At 39.7% G+C, this 19,351-nt stretch overlaps 1 protein-coding gene across 1 annotated transcript in view; it reads left to right on the top strand.

The window, feature by feature from the left end:
- The window catches only part of FANCM (FA complementation group M), an 89,955-nt gene that overhangs the window by 64,012 nt on the left and 6,592 nt on the right, over positions 1–19,351 (top strand). Inside the window, exons 9-17 of the mRNA XM_075192157.1 lie at positions 5,224–5,411; positions 6,364–6,570; positions 8,092–8,320; positions 8,711–8,865; positions 10,173–10,325; positions 12,115–14,116; positions 15,691–15,773; positions 15,867–15,938; positions 19,042–19,116. Coding sequence (XP_075048258.1) covers positions 5,224–5,411; positions 6,364–6,570; positions 8,092–8,320; positions 8,711–8,865; positions 10,173–10,325; positions 12,115–14,116; positions 15,691–15,773; positions 15,867–15,938; positions 19,042–19,116 — 3,164 coding nt within the window. The remainder of the gene's footprint in view (positions 1–5,223; positions 5,412–6,363; positions 6,571–8,091; positions 8,321–8,710; positions 8,866–10,172; positions 10,326–12,114; positions 14,117–15,690; positions 15,774–15,866; positions 15,939–19,041; positions 19,117–19,351) is intronic.

Raw genomic sequence — 19,351 nt, 5'->3', positions numbered from 1 at the left:
CAAAACTAGTTGCATAATTTTTTGGACAATTTTGTCAATAATGCTCATGGGGTGACTTGTGTCTAGACTGATAACAAAACGTCAGGGTCACACAGCCAAAGTCACCTGGGCAAAATTTAAGCCATCGGAAATGGAGTTTTTTGAAAACCGCTGTGCAGAAAATGTTACTGTAATCCATGGCAACTAATCATAAGTTTCTTTCCTGTTGGAAACACTTATAGGGGCATATTCAATTAGCTCCAGAGATTGCGCTTACACATTACATAAGGTAATACAGTCCCGCAACAACGCAGATTTTCCTTCGCAACCCCATGGGGAGCGAACAGAAATCAGCGGTTTTGCAGTACCGCGGATTAACTTCGTGGACCGTTCTGCAGCATAACCGCGATCTCCTGAGCTAATTGAATATACCCCATAGAATTGTTTACTATTGTGCAATCTGCTATCTTGGTATTCAAAATCTGTTTATTATGGACAACAACAACTTATTTACTTTCTGCTGATTTTCAGATGTCATCTAATTGTAAATGATGCACTTTAGAAAATGTAGACCTAGTACGGAATAACTGTAAGATCTAAATCATAGGGTAGATTCAATTTAGCGCAAAATCACGCTGGGGCTTCACGTGATATATACTACAGTAAATGGTATACAATATAGTATTACGTATAGGTCTATTTAAAGCAGGATGGGGCAGGCATTGCATTGGTGGGAGGATCAGGTTCGGTATTGAGGGTACCCAGATCATGCCAGGATTAAGGGTACTTTTTCTATACTGAATCTGCCCACTGTTGGAACTAAACTCTTGTGTCTGTGAGGGCTTCAGCTATAGAACCTGGGTCATTAACTAATGGGTCGGAAACCAGTACATGAGTTGCCAAAACAAAACGTAGCAAAGACAAATGTCGGTCACATGACCGTCTCGTTGGCACACTTGTGAACAAGCAAAACTGCATTTAAAGGTTTGGATTTGTAGAGACTTACCTACAACTGGAGTAATTGTTGTAAATGAGGTGCAGAAGTGCGTTTCATTGTCCTGTAGGGTTGTCTAAAAACTATACAAGGGACATTGTCTAATTTATGACTTAAAGGACCTGATGCCATTTATATCAAACATTCACCCCTAATGTCAGAATTATTCAAATTAGATTTCTTTGTGTTTTGTTTACTCTTGTCAGTTGTCAATGTTAAAAGTCACAGTATTAAACAACACCCTAGAAATATTTGGTTTATTTTAAATAATGGAAATAATTACAAGTAGGCTTTTTTATGGATGTGTGTGTTTGTTTTTTTTAATGCATTTTCGTTTTAGTGTGCACAGTAAATTATAGATTAGAATCAATCTTTGGTCAAATTGCACCCTTGAGTTAATAAGAAAAGTTCTGTGTTCAATTATCGCCCTTTTGCCAAAGAAAAACCTAACTATATATTTCAAAATTGGATGTGTGTGCTATTAATTCTAAGAGGTGGAAGGCACTCGAACAACAGCCGCCTTTTGTCTGTACAATGCTTTCAGAGTCGAGTGATTTGTGCGGCCGTTATTGAACTATGGGGTTCTTATCTAGGTCATCTCACAGCGTCTCGTTTCAAGCAAATCAATTTGTATGATTTGTCCATTGTGTCATGTGAGACGCTTAATTGTACGAAAAAGATCGGTCTCTCCTGGCTCCTATCGATCGTTTATGTGGGTGCACTCGGGATAGTAATTATAATGTTGTTAATTTGTCTTCCCTTTCTCCCTCTCTGAACCATTCTAATAAAGTAAACGTACAAACGTATGTCTCATTGAACCATCCGTCTTCTGTGCGTTTTGTTACTTTAAAAAAAAAAAAAATAAATAATTATTTTTGGAAGCTCTAAAAATAAATTTGCTAAAATAAATTAAAGTTCTTCAGTGTAGCAGATTTGTGGCTGAAACTGTAAAAAATAACCTTTCAGTTGACTAGTAATCAGTGACAGCATTGCAGCATGATGCAACATGTTTTATAGTTAGTCACTATGCTACTTCCAATTAAAAAGCCGCTGCATAGTTACATTGTGACATGGTTAGGTGGAAATCAGCAAAAGTCTATGGGCCTGACTCATTAGTGCTCTTATCTGCCGTTTTTCTGCTTATCTTAAGTAAATCCACTCTGTGCATGCTCAGAAAAGGGAGATAAGAAGCAAAATCCACTGCGCAAGTGAAGAATTTCTTAAGTTAAGATGACAATCCATCTTAACTTCACTCTTATCTCCCCTGTTTCTTCTTAAAAATAGTCATCTTAACTTTTGCACAAGATAAGATCACTAATGAATCTGGTCCTATGTGTTGATCCAGAGGAATGTAAGACAAAACCCCAGGAGCATTTGCAAGTTCATCTCAGAGAAAAAGTTCCTTTTGGAACCGATACGTGGTAATCAAATGATTTCCTTGGATCAATTGCCCCAACTGCTTAAATTGCTCATTGTAACCTTTGATACCATTCTGTGTAAGAAAGTGATATTGCCATTATTGCCACCCTAGGCAGTGAGCTCCACATCCTAACTGCCCTCATAGTGGTGTATCCCTGTCTAGTGATCACGTCGGCGCTCCAGACGCATTGACTGTCTCCTCGACCCCTCTACTGGTCTTAGTGTAAAACACTTGTCAGACAAATCTTTAGTTTTGACTTTCAATATATTTGTAGACCTTAATCAAGGCATCTCTAAGGTGTCTTTCCAAAGAAAACAGACAGCTTGTTATTATAATATAACCCCTTCATTCCTTTTACTAATAATGTAGTGATCTCACTTTCTCCTGAAGACCTTTTCTATCCTAGATCTGCCCAATTGTATCATAATTTAATGTATAGGTAGCACAATTATTGCCCTGTTTTAAATGCCTTGCCTTACATTGAACTTCATCTATCATTTCTCTGCCCAACCTGTTATTTTGTCCAAGTTGTTGTAGTTATTGTGACTTAATGTCCTGCTCTGTGTTGTTAACACAGAGCTTGCATGTCGCTGTAGATCATCAGCTATTTATATAGCGCCACTAATTCTGCAGCGTTGTACAGAGAACTCACTCGCATCAATCTCTGCCCCATTGAAGCTTACAGTTTAAATTCCCTAACATAAACATACACACAGACTAGGGTCAATTTTGATAGCAGCCAATTCACCTACTAGTATGTTTTTGGAGTGTGGGAGGAAACCAGAGCACCTGGAGGAAACACAAGCAAACACAGGGAAAACATACAAACTCTACACAGATAAGGCCATGGTCGGGAATCGAAGTCATGACCCCAGTGCTGTGAGGCAGAAGTGCTAACCACTGAACCACTGTGCTGCCCTTGGACATTTTACTTCCTAGACGTCCCACAATTTCATTCATAATAACAATGGAAAGGACTGGGCCCAGTACTGATAATTTGACTATCTGCTATCTATGGCCACCCACTGATTATTGTCCCTTAGTCAGAAATTTAACCATGTGTGTATTTTCTAGTTTGCAGCTGGATCAGATTAGTTTGGAATGTTATTAGTTTACTTTCAAGATGTTATGTCTTACAATTCATTCACATTATTTACCCACCACCAGTGCCAGAATCACTGGTCTGTAACTTTTGGCTTTTTTTTTTTTTTAAATGTTGGGACCACTTCAGTCTTCTGCCAATCTTGTGTTTATGATCCTGTTCTGTAGGAGTTCGTAAATATAAGACATAAGGGTATATCTATAACTGAACATACCTCCTTCTGCACTCATGGGTGGAAGCCATTTGGGCCAGGTACTTTCTAAAATTTAATCTGGATAGTTATAAATGTTCTTCCTCCTGTGTTACACCAACAATATCTAATGGTGCGCATGGGTTATCGTGGCACAACCTGTTTAATAGCATGTTTTTTTTTTTAGTTAAGATTCTTGTGAAAACAGATGAAAAGAACATATTTAATAAGTCTGCCCTTTTCTTTATCGTTTCCAACCATTCCCTGGTTCTTCTTTTAATGGTCCAGTGTAACCTGCTTTTAAATGTGTTTGCTTTTCAGATATGAACCATAGAGGTAAATACATTGTGTTAGCTTGTCAGTCGCTTGTAAAATAAATAAATAAAATTAAGTATTACCTCTCCACTCCACTACAGACAGCTGATGCTCCTCTCACGTCTTTGGGATCATGTTCCGATGGGATCTCCTATAGGTCAAAAAATGGAGATTGCAGTAATTAAGTTAATGTGACGTCACTGGTCCTGTTCCTGTGTATGACTCTACACTGCATTTCTACAGAGAAGTCTGCAAAGCTGTCACTCACACTTTGCCTGCTTAGTTAGTAAACATATTTGGCTACAACTAGATAGTCCAGCTGCTCCCTCACCACTGAGGTCTTGTCTGCCCTTTCTGTAAATTTTGAAGCAGATAGAGAAATTGACCTTGTTTTCAGTGAACCCAATACCTAACTTTTCAGCAACTTCTGAACCTCCACAAGCTCTACAAGGAATACTGACAATTGCTTTGTGTTGGTTAACAAAAATATATTTCAGTGGACCTAAAGTGAACACTCTCGTTTGCTCTCTGTCTGTCTGTCTGTCTACCTCTCCCACTCTCTCTACGCAATGTATATTTGGAAATGTGTTGATTGTCGAGCTATCTTTCTTGACTGTTTCTCACATTCATGCAAGCCTAGACTATTGCCGGTTCTGGTTGAAATTTTGAAGAGAGCAGATACCCATTTCTGTGTTCGTCTAGATATGTTAAAATAAGAATGGTTTGTTTAAAATGCACAATGATGGTAGGCCTGCACAGTGTACACAGTTATGGTCATATAACCAATAGAGTAAAACTTCCACCTCCTTCCCAGATATAACGTTCATATCTCTCTTTCTCCCATCTCCGTCCATCCACTTTCCCCATATATTGCGGAATGTCTCTGCATCTTCTCTGCTCATGTACAATTTTTTCCAGAGTAACAATTTTCTTGTGCCGATTTTTATTTATTTTTTTCTTTCATGAACCTTGGGTAGGGATAAAGACTCCTGGGCAGCTGTAAGTGCAAATGTATCCCCGTCAGCTCTTCAGCCAAGCCCAGGACACAAATCACCGTTTCCCTCCTAATATGTTTTCAGGAAGTTTATAAACCATCTCTCTGGAGCCTGCTGGGAATATAATAAATCATGTGGATCACCAAGTTTCAGATTAATCCATCGTAAATAAATGTAATCGGTTATTGTGTTATTGGTTTTGATTTTCACTGTTGCCCTCCTTTGTAGGTCCGAGTACTTCCAGCGACACTTCCAAAGACACACGAATCATGATATTCTCGTCATTTCGGGACAGTGTCCAAGAGATAGCCGAAATGCTGAACCAGCACCGGCCCACTGTCCGAGTTATGTCCTTTATGGGGCATTCATCTGCTGGGAAAGGAACTAAAGGTTTCACCCAGAAAGAGCAGCTTGAGGTGTGTACTGATCTGTTCTCTACATCATTCATACTTAGTAACCGTGTAGACAGAGAGAAACACAACTGACAGTTGTTGCTGTTCTTAAAGTACACCTGTAATTTTGAATTAATGTCTACTGGATTCAGTAGTATATAACAAGTGAACTATAATATGGTTGTTTGTTCACTCCAGAATTGCTTAGTTACTTCTCTTTTGTTAAACTGCCCCCTCCCTATTGTGTTTCCTGCTCAATGCTGATTTGCTGTGACACATGTAAGACTAAAGCCTAATGTTATACCAGAGTGAAAAGGTATTAAAACTTCACCTGGTTTCCAGCAAATCCACTTGCTGAAGGTCTGGATGGTGCTTTAAAAGATGTATTAAAACAGCGATTTAAGTGCAATATTTCAGCCTTAACAAAGTAACATAACAGATATATATAAATCTTTTTGTTATCCGTTGAAAGGAATCATTTTATTGCTTTATGCTTAAAACTCTCCTGAATGCACCATACTCTGTGTTTGAGGTTCCCAGCAAGTAAAGGGTGTTGCTTTTGGTTTGCACCAGTGTCTACAAGAGTCCATTTGCCCTTTAAGGTGCCCCAGGCTTTTTTCTCCCAGTATCTTTGAATAGAGGAGGGGGGTTCCGTGAGCTGCTTATTTTTGCTGTTGCTTTCGGCTGCCCAACAGTTCATAATCTTTGTACCTAGATATAAATGGTTCTGTCATTTGTCATCAGACATAATGGTTACCTGATCTACTGGTTATGTTAGGAGATCCCTACCGTCTGTACTGGTAACGGGACTTATTGTCTGCTGTGGGTAACCTTAGACAGAGTTAGGCTGAGGTGCAGAAATCTCGCTATGTGCCACTTGATCAGACCTCCAGAAACATTTTCTCTGTCTATCTGAACCTGCTCACCTGAAGCGTTGGTCATAAAACCACTGAACACGGTGTCCTGTGTCTCCTAGGTGGTGAAGCGGTTCCGGGAGGGCGGTTATAACACTCTGGTCTCCACCTGCGTTGGAGAAGAAGGTCTGGACATCGGCGAGGTGGATCTCATCATTTGCTTTGATGCGCAGAAGAGTCCTATCCGTCTCGTGCAGAGAATGGGGCGAACCGGGAGGAAGCGCCAAGGCCGGATAGTGGTGATATTGTGCAAAGGACGGGAGGAACGGGTATGTCGCCCATCACCTTCCTCTAATTCATTATATACTGGCATAGTTATCTAATATATGAGTGGGAATAAAACCTGTTGATTTTGAGCTTCCTCAAAAAAGTGTGGTGAATAATTGATACATAACCTAGAGGAATAATAATTATAACTGCCTTTGTTCCCTTGATATTTAGGGCCTGAGTCATTAAGGAGAGCAAAGCATAAAAAAGGAGTAACTTTGCACCTGGACAATATCATGTTGCATTTGAAGGGGGGTAAATTTTAACTTTCATTTACCGTTTAGGAAATGAAGGTACTTCTGCTATTGGCTGCAGATTCCTTTTTATTGCCCAGTTTTCATAAATGCTCCCAAACAATTTTTTAAGAGTACATAACATTTTAAAAGCGGCAATGAATTGACTACATAATGTACAGTGACTATAAATTGGTATGGTATTTGATGGTATTTTAACACTTTATTTTCTTACTTCAGTTAATAAAAATGGATTTATTTAAGAATTATTGCCCCTAATCAGCACAAAATAATGTAATGTCAATTAGAAAAACAATAACTCTAAGGGCTATATTTGCTAAACTGCAGGTTTGAAAAAGTGGAGATGTTGCCTATAGCAACCAATCAGATTCTAGTTACCATTTATTTAGTACATTCTACAAAAAAGTACATTTCCCTCTGGAACCTCTTGTCCCAAGTCCAAGATGTCTTGCAGACTGCAGCAGATTTTCATCTATATTTTGCTCCATCCACTTTGCCCACTATTTTGACAACTTCTCCAGTCAATGAAGCAGAGAAGTATCCTCATAGCTTTATGCTCCCACCACCGTATTTCATGTTAGGGATAGTGGTTTTGTGGATGATGCTCTGTGTTCGTCTTCTGCCCAGTGTTGAGGTTAAAAAGTTCAATCTTTGTCTCCTTAAAACGTGAAATCTTCCTCCACATTTTTTTGCCCACTCGTCAATAAAGCGCAGATGGAAGACTTTAATTATATCATAGTTGCCACAGACCTCTTGGTTGCTACCCTATTTGCACCCTTCTTTCCCAGAGGCTCTGTTTTGTCATTGTCTAGTTGTTTCATTTTATCTCCATTTCTTTATGATGGACTTAACAGTCTCCGGGAAATCTTATATCCTTCCTGTGATTAGTGCTTTTTTTTCAGATTTGCTTTGAATATTCTTTGATCTTCATGGTGAAACTCTTGTTTGGAAATGCACTAACTGCAGGACCTCTCGAACAGATGTATTTCTTTTGAAACTGGAACATTTTAATTGTATACGGGTGGGCTCTGAAAATAAACATGGTTTATTTAGAGGAGATAATACTTATGTAATCAGTTGTGTGTTATTTGTAATTTAATTTAGTTTAAGTTTGTTTTTAAAAACATCCAGTAGTTTTTGTTGATCGGTGTTGAATAATTCTTGAATAAATCCATTCTTATTCCATTCCAGTTGTGAATTTCCTTTGTACATTGATACTAAAGTGAGAATTTCGACTCCATAACCATTGACTTAATTTCTTTCCTATAGACGTATAACCAAAGTCAGAGTAATAAGAGGAGCATCTATAAGGCCATTGTGGGGAACAATACATTTTTCCAGCTTCACCATCAAAGCCCTCGCATGGTACCAGATGGCTTAAACCCGACGGTGCACAAGATGTTCATCACACAACCATCCTACGATGCCAAAGATGTCCCCAAAGACCGGCGGTCCAGTCTGGTTCACCGAAAATCCTCTGTGTTCTACACCGGGGAAGGTGAGTACATAGCAACAATGGTGATGGATTTCCTAGTCTTGGTGATGTATGTTGTTAGAAAACTGCATTTCCTCCTTTAATCTGACACCATCATCAGTGTTTCCTTTATGTTCTATATTTATAATATTAGTCAGTGTCCTCTTATTAATTAAACACATGTTGGCACAAAACATTCTGTAGCTAGATTACAAGTCTGACTGTGAATGAACACTGCCTCTAGTGGTCACAGTGTGATAGAATATGGTAGAGCTGTTTAATTGTCATTACCAGGCATTGACTTTGAATGACGCCCCTCTAGATTTGGAATAGCTCCTGTTTTATTATGAAAGCATAGGTTTGTAGAAAAAAAAATAACAACGATAACTATAATGTCCCATTGACCCCTGTTAGGTAAATCCCCAGACAACATGAAAGACTGGCCCCTAACACCTGCAGAGATAGAGACATGGAAGCGCTTATATCGTCTGAAGGAGTCTGACGGTATAACAGATGTTACTCTGCCCAAAGCGCCGTTTGGGATCTACAGAGATGCCGACACCAGCACCGTAAGTAGCGGATATAAACTGCATTCTGTTATTAATATTTCTGTAGGAGCACGTGTGTTGTGTCAGGATACAGACTTAGGAGACGGTAATTGTTTGTGTTTTATTGGCAGATTGTATTATTTGTGTTCTTGTATTTGCTTGAACATTCTTTAATTGGATTGAGGCATCTGATATAATCAGTGATATTGGTTCCTACATTGATAAGGATCTGTAACTTCTGCTCAGGGGTGTCGAGAGGGAGGATGCATGTGTAGTGGGAGGAGTCACCAACCTGGTATGGCCCCGCCCTCATTGGAGGCTGCGGAAGGGACCACAAGAAGTTGCTGTACCTGCTGCCCTAGTGTTCCCATGTCGGATGTCTACACCAGAGAATGTTTGTAGTAGGGGAGGACAGAGAGCTGCACGCAATACCTAGGATACCTGGGGCTACATGGGGGTTTAAAGATTTATCTTTTCAGCAGACTCTGAATAGCTTGTATAGAAATAATTAGTCATCTGTGAACTCTTGTTAGCGGTACGGTTTTCTGTGTGACAGGGGAATAGTCTCTGAGCTGCACAGCATGCTGCCATTTTATTGTAGCACATTACTCTGTTAGCAGCAACGTATACCGCAGCTGGGAAATCGCCTCGTATAGAGAATACAGCAAGAGTACAACATTCATTGTCAGGGCTTAGTCATGTGTTCTGTGGACTCCAGTAACACCGCGGTGCCTGATAATGCCATAGAACACAATAAAGTCACTATTGGTAAATGTGGTCAGATGACCTCAGATCAGTGCTATCTGCCGGGATATGTGGTCATCTTCAACAGAATCCAATCATACTGATGGGTCGGCCGGATCATATTCACATTAGCCACTATGTATGGGTCAAGTTGGGCATTGGCCCGGTAGCTTGGCGCTCGTAAGTCAGACCTTGTGTGGTTTTCAGACGTTGTTGTCTAAGCAATGTTGTATTTCAAGTGTATTTAACACTGATCAGTGTGTGTGTGTGTATAATAATGTATTATGTGGTTATTCAGAAACTTCAATATGAAGGACTGACCAAATGCTGAGTTTATAAACGGGGCTTCATAATGTTGTTTTATGGCTACTTTACTTCAGAATTACCATTATTTGGATATTTTCTTACAATGCTTAATGTCGGGTCAGAGATTATGAAGTTAAACATATGTTTTTGTACATTTTTATGACTATCATTTAGAATGTATTATTTCATTGTGTCAAGTACTCCAAAAATGATGAAATATTATATTTCTTAAAACTAGGTGTAAAAATAATGTATACCTGTACGATTTTATGTACTAGGACCCTGTCCCTGGAAACGTTTGTGAGCTCTCCCTGTCTGAGTGGAAATTGTGGCAGAATCGGGCTCTGCCAACGCACGCCGTGGATCACTCTGTGCGGTGTAAGAATTTCATTGCGGTTATGGAGCTGATTGAGCAGATGAGGCTGGAGGAGGTGAGGTCCTGCTGGCTTAAGCCTGTTTAATAAGTAGACAGTGAAAATGTCTAGAGTCATAAGGTCGACATTCATAATGTCTACTTGTGCCTGGGTATGCTGGTGCTTGTAGTACTACAAGCTTCAGCATGCCCAAACACTTAACGGCAGGGACAAATGTTTTTACAGACCTGATGTCCCTAGGGTACCCAGCCCCACGCTGACCACGCTTTTTGCCATCCTCATGTTGCCTAGTACCAGTCTAGGCTGGCAGCACTAGGGCTAGTAATGTTGTTGAGGGGACGGCTTTTATTTTTTAATATGTTTTGCTGGGGGTTTTTTATGCCTGTTTGTTTTCCTCTGTATTGCCGGCTTAAATCTAGTGATTGACATTTTGGCTGCCAACTTAAAACCCTTTTTCTGCATGTCGACGTTATGACAGTGCACTTTTCATACCCAACCTTTTAGTAATTATCGCAGTACTACAATGCCTGTTCTGTTGTTGTGGTGGTTTTCTCAGAACACAGTATTTTTTTTTAAAATTCAATAATATAAAAAAATAAAATCAAATCAATTGAATCTATTTTTATCTTTAGTTTTTTTAAAATGTACTTTATATTTGTGGAACTGAAGCCCTAATCTGAGTTTTCCCGCTCCCACTGTGCACGCGATGAGACAAGCAGCTCATACTTTTGTGGTTAAAACAAATAAAATCAGACTTTAGCAGTGTTTGCAGTTAGTCATTTCTGATTCCTCATGATTGTGTTTTTCATGGAAGATCCCAGAGACGTGTCAGACGTTTTTTGTTAAGCCTGTAATAGAATAATTTGTTTTTACACTATTCCCTCCTGTGTCTGGCACTTGATTGTCAGAAGAGTCGTCCCAAGAGGCTGTTTATAGAGCAGTCCCATTCACAAGATAACGGACTCATTCTGTAATTCAGGATTTAATGTGTTGCCTTTTTAGCTGTGTGTTTTTATATTGGATACATCTCTCTTCAGACGCCTCACTCTATATGTATTTAATGCACATGGTTCCCATATATGAGTCTGCTCTGTGCAGGCGGGATCATACTGCTGGAGAAGATTCTTTTGCACCGGTTGGTTAAATACCTACATGATTACTTGCATGCACCGGCGGTAAACCGCAGTGATTACTTCATAGAGGAGTATAAAAATTATATCACCTGCACTAATGTGCAGAAACCGGCAATTTATATAGGAGTATGAAAAATATTACCCACTCTAATATGCATATACCGGCCATTATAAAAGCCAATTTGTAGTCTCCCATGGTGTAAACCAAGAAATTACAGGGGCGAGTTTGAACAAGCTGTAAACAAATGTCACATGGGCTACTTTGGGCAAAACACTATTTGGATCTAGCAATATGCGCTGTGTACCCCATACTTTATGCTGATGGACAAGACCATTAAATAAAATTTACTGTGTCTTTGGATGTAGTGTATGATATAGACATCAGGATCTTTGATCAAACTGTGGATCGCTATAAGTCACGACCAGGTGACCTCATTCAGATAGATACCTACACTAACTATTTATAATCTTATAACATGGGACTTGCCTCTCTTGGTGCCTTAGAGCTAAAAATAATATTGGTAAGGACCAGGTTATAACCTGATTATATAGGTGGGGTGCACCCTGCTGTTGAACAACCTTGTATGCAGTCCTTGCTTTTACCAAAGAGTTCACAGCGTGTTCTTAAATCATCCTTGCAGTGAGCATATAGTTTGTAAAACAAAACAAAGGCACCAACTAAATAATGATGTTTTTTTTGTGCCACTTTGCAGAATGGTTGCAACTACGATCTAGAAATGAAGTCATTCTTGCACAAGGAGGATGTTCAACCTTCAAAGAAAGGAACTATGAATAGCGAGATATTCTCTGTCAGTAATTCCAAGCCAGCAAGAAAGTTACCGCTGTTAAAAAAGCAGAAAGCTTGCAGGAGTCGAGACTCTGTTTCCATGATTGAATATGATGAAGATTTTAGGTCAGTATCCAAGATCTCTCTGAGCACAAAATCATGCCCTACTGAGCATGCGAATACAGGTTCAGTAGCAGATGGTTCAGAAGCAGAAGAAGCCGGAGTTGCAGAAGGTGATCTAAATCTTGGTGATGGCAATCGCATGGAAATCGAAGGTTGTGGAGAGGTCACCAAGAATCCTCCAGATCTACCAGGAAAGTCACTAACAAATGGCCAAAGTACGGTTATAAAGTCTCCAGGTAAATCTGACTCCGGCTACCACAGCTTTACAGAAGACCCCACTTCCCTTCTGTCCAATTTGTTTTATACGTCTTCTACACATAATGGTCGTCTTGGTGTGTTTACAGAGTTTGCCAACGACCATATTGATGAACTAAGACAAATGCTATCGCGTGTAAAGACATTTTTAACATACTCCCCTCCACCGTTAAGTGAACTGGATCCTCTCCATGATATCGACCTTTCCACAGGTTATTTACCAATCAAATTATCTTCGTTACCACTTGAACGACCTTGGCATCCACTCTCAAATTTACAAGGATCCCACAATCCCACCCGTCAACCAGAATGTCTAGATGATGGAACGTGTCCGACCAAAGTAGACATTCCTGAACGAGAACCATTTGACAATGTAGTTAGTGCTTCACCACACCACGGCTATGTTAATAGCCAATGTAACGTGGAGACTAATGATACCAATGAACTTGGAGAGGGAGCACAAAATGATCCTCACTGGGATGACATTTTTGACTGTGATGATGAAGAAACGGAAATTGAAAACATTGACCCCGCTACAACGTACAGCCATGTCCAGAACCAAGATCATATTGAAAGCAACGAAACAGACATTGAAGATTTTGGCTTTCCTAAGACACCCAGTCCAATCAAGAACCATGGTGAGATCGAAAGTAATAAAAGGAACACAGATAATGTTATTTCTTGTAGCCAGAGCCCTTTCCTGAACCAAAACATGACAAAAGGGGATGATACGGACATTGATATTCCTGGAGTACAGCGCCCTATCCAGAAGAATAATACAGTAGAAAGCCGGCCTCAGTTGGGGGAGAACGAACTCCATTCTGTAGAAGACAGCTTTGACTTATTCGAAGATGAGGCATTTGCCGAGATAGACCAGTTAAGTTCATATGGGTCTTGCACAGGAAACAAACCGAATAATGGAAGGACCAGTGTAAATTTTAACATGTTTGATCTCTCTGCATTAACCGAGGACAATTCAGAGCAACCAGAAAAGACTTGTTTGGACTCCTATGAGAATAAACAGCACTTGGATGATGATGATGAACTTTATGGGTCTCGGGAATTATTTTCTGTTAATTTTGACCTTGGATTTTCTTTTGAGAATGATGAACTTTCAGAAGGGGGAGATTTTGAAGACGGGCAACCGGTGAATGAATGTGGGGTAGAAACCAAACATTGCAAAGCTCCGAGTCCTCCCAAAAGGAACATTATTGCTGGTGGTATCATGTCCACGCCTGTGGCCTCGGGGATTGGAAATCCAACCTTTGGAAATATTTCTGAAAGACAAATTTCTCAATTTTCACCATTACAGTCGGTTAAAGACAAACTTGCCCAGACACCTGAAAAGTCTCGGGGTTCTTCATCGTTTCTGACCCCCTCAACGAGGAAATTGAAAAACCCTGAAACGTCTTTTAATTCTATAGCTGAATATGACTTGTATACACCAACCACCCAGAAAACTGGACGCCGATCGGTCAACTCGCCCCTTGTCAATGTTAAACGATCGGACGCAAATCCTCAAGGCAAGATTGCTCATTCTATAACTATAGGTATGGTTGTCACATATTCATGCTGTTTTTCACCTTACAGTATAAATTATATATATATATATATATATATATATATATATATATATATATATATATATATATATATATATATATATATATAGCTAAAACAACCGATTATATTGATAAAAGTATGTTCTTTGCCATCAATCTATCACCATATGAAAGATAAATATTGTAAAGTAATACAGAATACGAGGATATATAAATGTTAGTGCTTCCAAGATGCACTGCTCTGGTTTAAACCATTATAGATTAAAAATATATTTACTTGTGTTTTTCACATACCCCAATTGTTAACAAGATCCTTTATAAGCATTTAGTCATTTGTTTTACAAAGCACAAAATAAAAAAGCAAAAGTCTGTGTCTGTTATAGTGATGGAGGATGAGAGATGACATAGTGCAAGACTTACTTGGTACAGGTTGGCTGAAATCTCCAGCTCACAAGTACATGGGTTAGGAGTAAAGAGGCTTTCCTTATTGACAGTGTTTTTATACAACCTCTCCTTTGACTAGTACATTGTTGGGGTCCATCATAAAATACATTTGCATGGACTTTCCTTTTCATCTGTACTGGTGCAACTACCAATTCAGAACATTCACAAATAAATATGTAATAACTTTCCTACTGGACGAGGACTGGTCACGGTGAAGAATGTTCTCAGAACCATCTATAGATCATGTCTATATCATGTATAATCCAGGTAAAAAAAAAAACTTAAAGGGTGTACTGGCTGCCATATTTTGTGATCTTTTCACATCTGGACACACTCCCACGGGTAACCGCATTAAGCATCGGTTTCTGCAAGTCGGCAGATATTGGCAACTTTGCAGAGGAAATTTCAAACGGCAATCGCTTTCAAGGCAAGTTTTAACTTGAAAGCCATTGCCGCTTTAAATTTCCCCTGCAAAGGCGCCGATATCCGACGACTTGCAGAAACCGATGCTTATATAGTGAGAGGATTATAATAACACCACGAATAGATTGACAAGCGGTCTCTGGGATGAGATACACAATGGCTAAATACTGAATGGAAAACCCTGCAAGCTGACTTACTAACACCATCATCGAAATGAGTTACAATCCTATATTAAGAATAGTTTCATGCATTAATGCTTAAATATTTTTATTCGGCAATTGCACAGGAAAAATAAAAATTTAGGGTTCAAGTCTTCTAACACGGGCAGATTGTACTTGTAGTGGACCGTTGAGTATGGAACGTTTTGTGATCTTGAGAGCAATGTTCTGTAAGCCCTCTACAGAATCTTTAGATATGCAGAGTATGATTTCTTCTCATCCTTTTGTGTACACGTTTTACAAAACATTCAAACAATAAGTGTTTGGACTGACCTGTATGGTTGTGTGTCTACTACAAAAAAAAAAACAATCACACATACAAATTGTGTCCTGGGGCAGATGTATTGTTTATATAACTGCTGGACCCCTGAGCACACAATGCCGTAGTTTATGTTTAATTGTGGCCACTCTCTTCAGCATCGAATTTTCATTCCACGTCCTATTGTGTGTTCTGGGATGTCTGCCGTCTCCCAACAGGTAGCAGCCCCGAGAGCGAAGACGATGTCGTTTTCAGACGGAAAAGAAAACTAACCACAGGCTCTGTCCTCAAATCACCGGAGGTGAGTGCAGTAAATCTGGAGGATGCAGGAGAGTCATTTAGCAACCTGCTTATTTTGCTTTTCATTCATTTGTTTTCCAAATTTGTTTTCCAGGGTGCAAGCAGTGATTGTGATTTCGACTCGCCGCTGCCTGTAGCTAAGAAACGCAGACATGTGTTTAACACAGTAAGTCTTCTGTCCCTTCAATTCTGACCATTGTGTGTTCTTCACCAGCTGTGTCGCTTGTTTCCTGAAACTTAGACTGGTAGTTAAAGGTTTGTTTTGTTCCAGAAGATAAAAACTTCTGTGTGACCAATGATGCCATTGGATATCCGCTATAAAATTCACTGTTTGGTTCTATTTGTACATACAGCTTTTTCATTGCTCAGTCCTACATTGGTTTCAGCTGGGTGCCAAAGGCTACAATACAAAATAGCCCTGGGGGGTATATTTACTAAACTGCGGGTTTGAAAAAGTGAATGTTGTCTATAGCAACCAATCAGATTCCAGCTGTCATTTTGTAGAATGTACTAAATACATGATAACTGATTGGTTGCTATAGGCAACATCTCCACTTTTTCAAACCCAGTTTAGTAAATATACCCCACTAGTCTTGTAGGGTGGGACACACAGAAAGTCATGTGACTTTCATGGACTGTACTAATATTAGGGGTGTTTAATGAGTAATGCAGGGAGTTTGAAAATGGAGCAAGTTAGAAGGATTGCTGTAAAATGTTTTACATTGTGCGGCTCCCTCCATTACTCATTAAACCCCCCTAATAATAGTACAGTCCAAGAAAGTCACATGACATTGTGTGCCGGCTTCTGTATTGATCGCGATTCTGCAAAGTCCTCTTTCCAAAGCTTCGCTGTTCCCATCCTATCGTCATTGGCACCTTCTACCTTATCAAGTCAGGTAAGTCCTTGTCGGTGTAGTGGTAGTCCCGTTAGTGACTGCCACCGCTCTTGTAACATATTAATGGGATATTGTAAATGTTCTGTAACTCGTTTCCACTAAGACACACACACACACACACACACACACACACACACACACACACACACACACACACACACACACACACACACACACACACACGTTAGTGACACTCACTGATGTCCATGGTACCCGGTGAATTGACAAGTTAGATTCCAAATAATATTGGTCCCGCCCACATAATGGCTGCCTCCACCGTGTAACTCTTGAATCCACGCAGTGTTTGCAAACTAATTGCTCCGGCAAGTGATATCGCAAAACAATGATTTGTGGTTTATCAAGCAATTAAATTTAATTTGTTTTTATTACCGAACTTACCAATGCACAATGCAAACTGTTCAGCCACATCTGTGGGGTTTTTGGCTTTTGACCTATTTTCTCTTTGCTTGTCTAACAGGCGTAATTGCGCCAGTGTCAATTCACTGGGTTCTGTATCCCAGTTAGTGAGTATGGTGTGGTTACAGATAGTGCCATCACACGAACTCCGCCAGTCTGTCTACACACACTCTTACCGAGTGTGTTTTCTCCAAATATACAGCAAATTTCAGTCATTTATTTGATGCAACATATTGCAAAGACGCATTTTGACGTCCATACTCCTTATAGCTGGGTAATTCAGCAATGGACACTATTACGATTGGACGACCTAGAACATCTCATCGTTATCTGCATTATTCTGCCTCTATGAGCTCTGTACATCTCAGGGATATATGTTACTTAGTACAGCTTTATTCTGCTCCAGCGAATACTAAACCCTTTATGACAAGACCTGGCTTTTATCCCGATCCCACGCGCATGGGAGAGAAACGCGTCACTCTTGTTTTAGTAATTAGTTGATGTTGGGTGTTTGAAAGACCCAGATCTGTAGTTTAGTACAGCAGACAAAGCTAGAAGGATTTGAAGGGAAGCATATACAGCACAATATAAATGCAATTTAGGGGAAGGGGGGGATTTCATTTGATTGTCAATGACTCGTTGTTCCTTAGCAACAACCCATCATTCTTTAAAGCGATATATTCTGCTGCTTTTCAAGGCTGATAATGAAAGGCATCAACTAGATGTACATGTCCTTGGATTTGTCCTCCGCAAACAGCCCATTCCCTTTTTTTGTTAGAAGCGACTGGACCCTGACCCTTTATTTATAATGGGGAATATTTTTCTTTAGATGGTGGTAATTGTGCTTTTACTGTCTGTCATGTAGTTTGTATACTTAGTAGAGGTCACCCGACACTTCAAGTTCCATCTCATCGTACATACAAATAACCACGTATGGTGTACACTGTCCATTGTTAAAATGTACTCCAACAACAGAACGGTTTTCATCACACCATCGTTTTGGAGTGTGTGTGAACATCTTAATCAGGGCAGATACAGATTATATATGTTGTACTATCCTTATAACCAAGCTCTTAAAATACTGTCGCAGCAGCAGATTTCAGATACAAAGCTCTACTCAGTAGACCAGGGGTGGGCAAACCTGTCCTCAAGGGCCATATCCAGTTCATGTTTTTAGGATTTCTTTAATCATGCACAGCTGAGTTAATCTATTTGGCTGGGTCAGTAATTATCCCACCTGTTTCTACAGACAGAAATCCTAATAACATGAACTGGATATGGCCCTTGAGGACAGGTTTGCCCACCCCTGCAGTAGACCAACGATCCAAAGATACTTACAGATCAGCAAGACACTGTCGCAGTCAGAGCCGGGTCATCCAATAGACAAACAAGGCTCCTACAGCCCATTTGTATGTTGCCTTAGGCTCTGTAGCATCTTAATCGGGCTCTGGTTGCATTTGAAATCTGGTGTTTGTTACAATGTATTTATGGTTTGTGAAAATTAGATTTTAACAGACTTTGCAGCTGTACCTTTCAGGTGTCTATAAAGCACCCAGTAGTACGACATTACTACATCTGTACACATTATACTAACATTTTGAATCTATTAGCAAAGGAGAAGGGAAAAAAAAGATTCAGATAAATAAAAATGCAGTCATAGTGGTTTAGGTATGTAATTGTTTTATTTTTGTTTTTGTTTTTTTTTGTTTTTTATTTAAATGTCAGTTACGTTTAGCAGATATTAGATGTATCAACTGTTTGCATCACATTCTGTTGAGTGAAGCCTTTCACACATGGCTCAGTCTGATTGGCCAGTAATGACCCAGCTGGTTTTGTTGCTGAACCTCACTTCCCAAGATCCTGGCGCAGCCAGGGGGGCGACGTGACTATCGTTACACTGGAACAGTTCATTAGGTTGTGTGGTTTAATGTGTTCCCTCTGTGCTTGTATTGGCAGATAGACTCGGACGATGACCAGCTCGGGGGTCTCCAAAAAGATGTGAGAAGCTCTAAGCACACCAAGAAGAAGAAGGTTAGTTAAAGTGGGGAGAAACCAGCGAATTCATCATTACAGATTATTGCTGTTATTATACAGAATTCATATAGCGCCAACATCTTCTCCAATAGGAAGAGTGGGGAGATATTAGTTATAAATAAATTGACATAAAACGTATATGAGCTTATAGTAGGTGTGAACAAGCCCTGAATGGTTTATCCGATTTGTGATTTCCACCCTCTTAGCCTAGAAAAGGCATAGTTGCTATTTC

Source organism: Mixophyes fleayi, chromosome 12 (assembly GCF_038048845.1).
Source record: "Mixophyes fleayi isolate aMixFle1 chromosome 12, aMixFle1.hap1, whole genome shotgun sequence".
Classification (NCBI taxonomy): domain Eukaryota; kingdom Metazoa; phylum Chordata; class Amphibia; order Anura; family Limnodynastidae; genus Mixophyes; species Mixophyes fleayi.
This window is presented reverse-complemented; position numbering and strand designations above follow the sequence as displayed.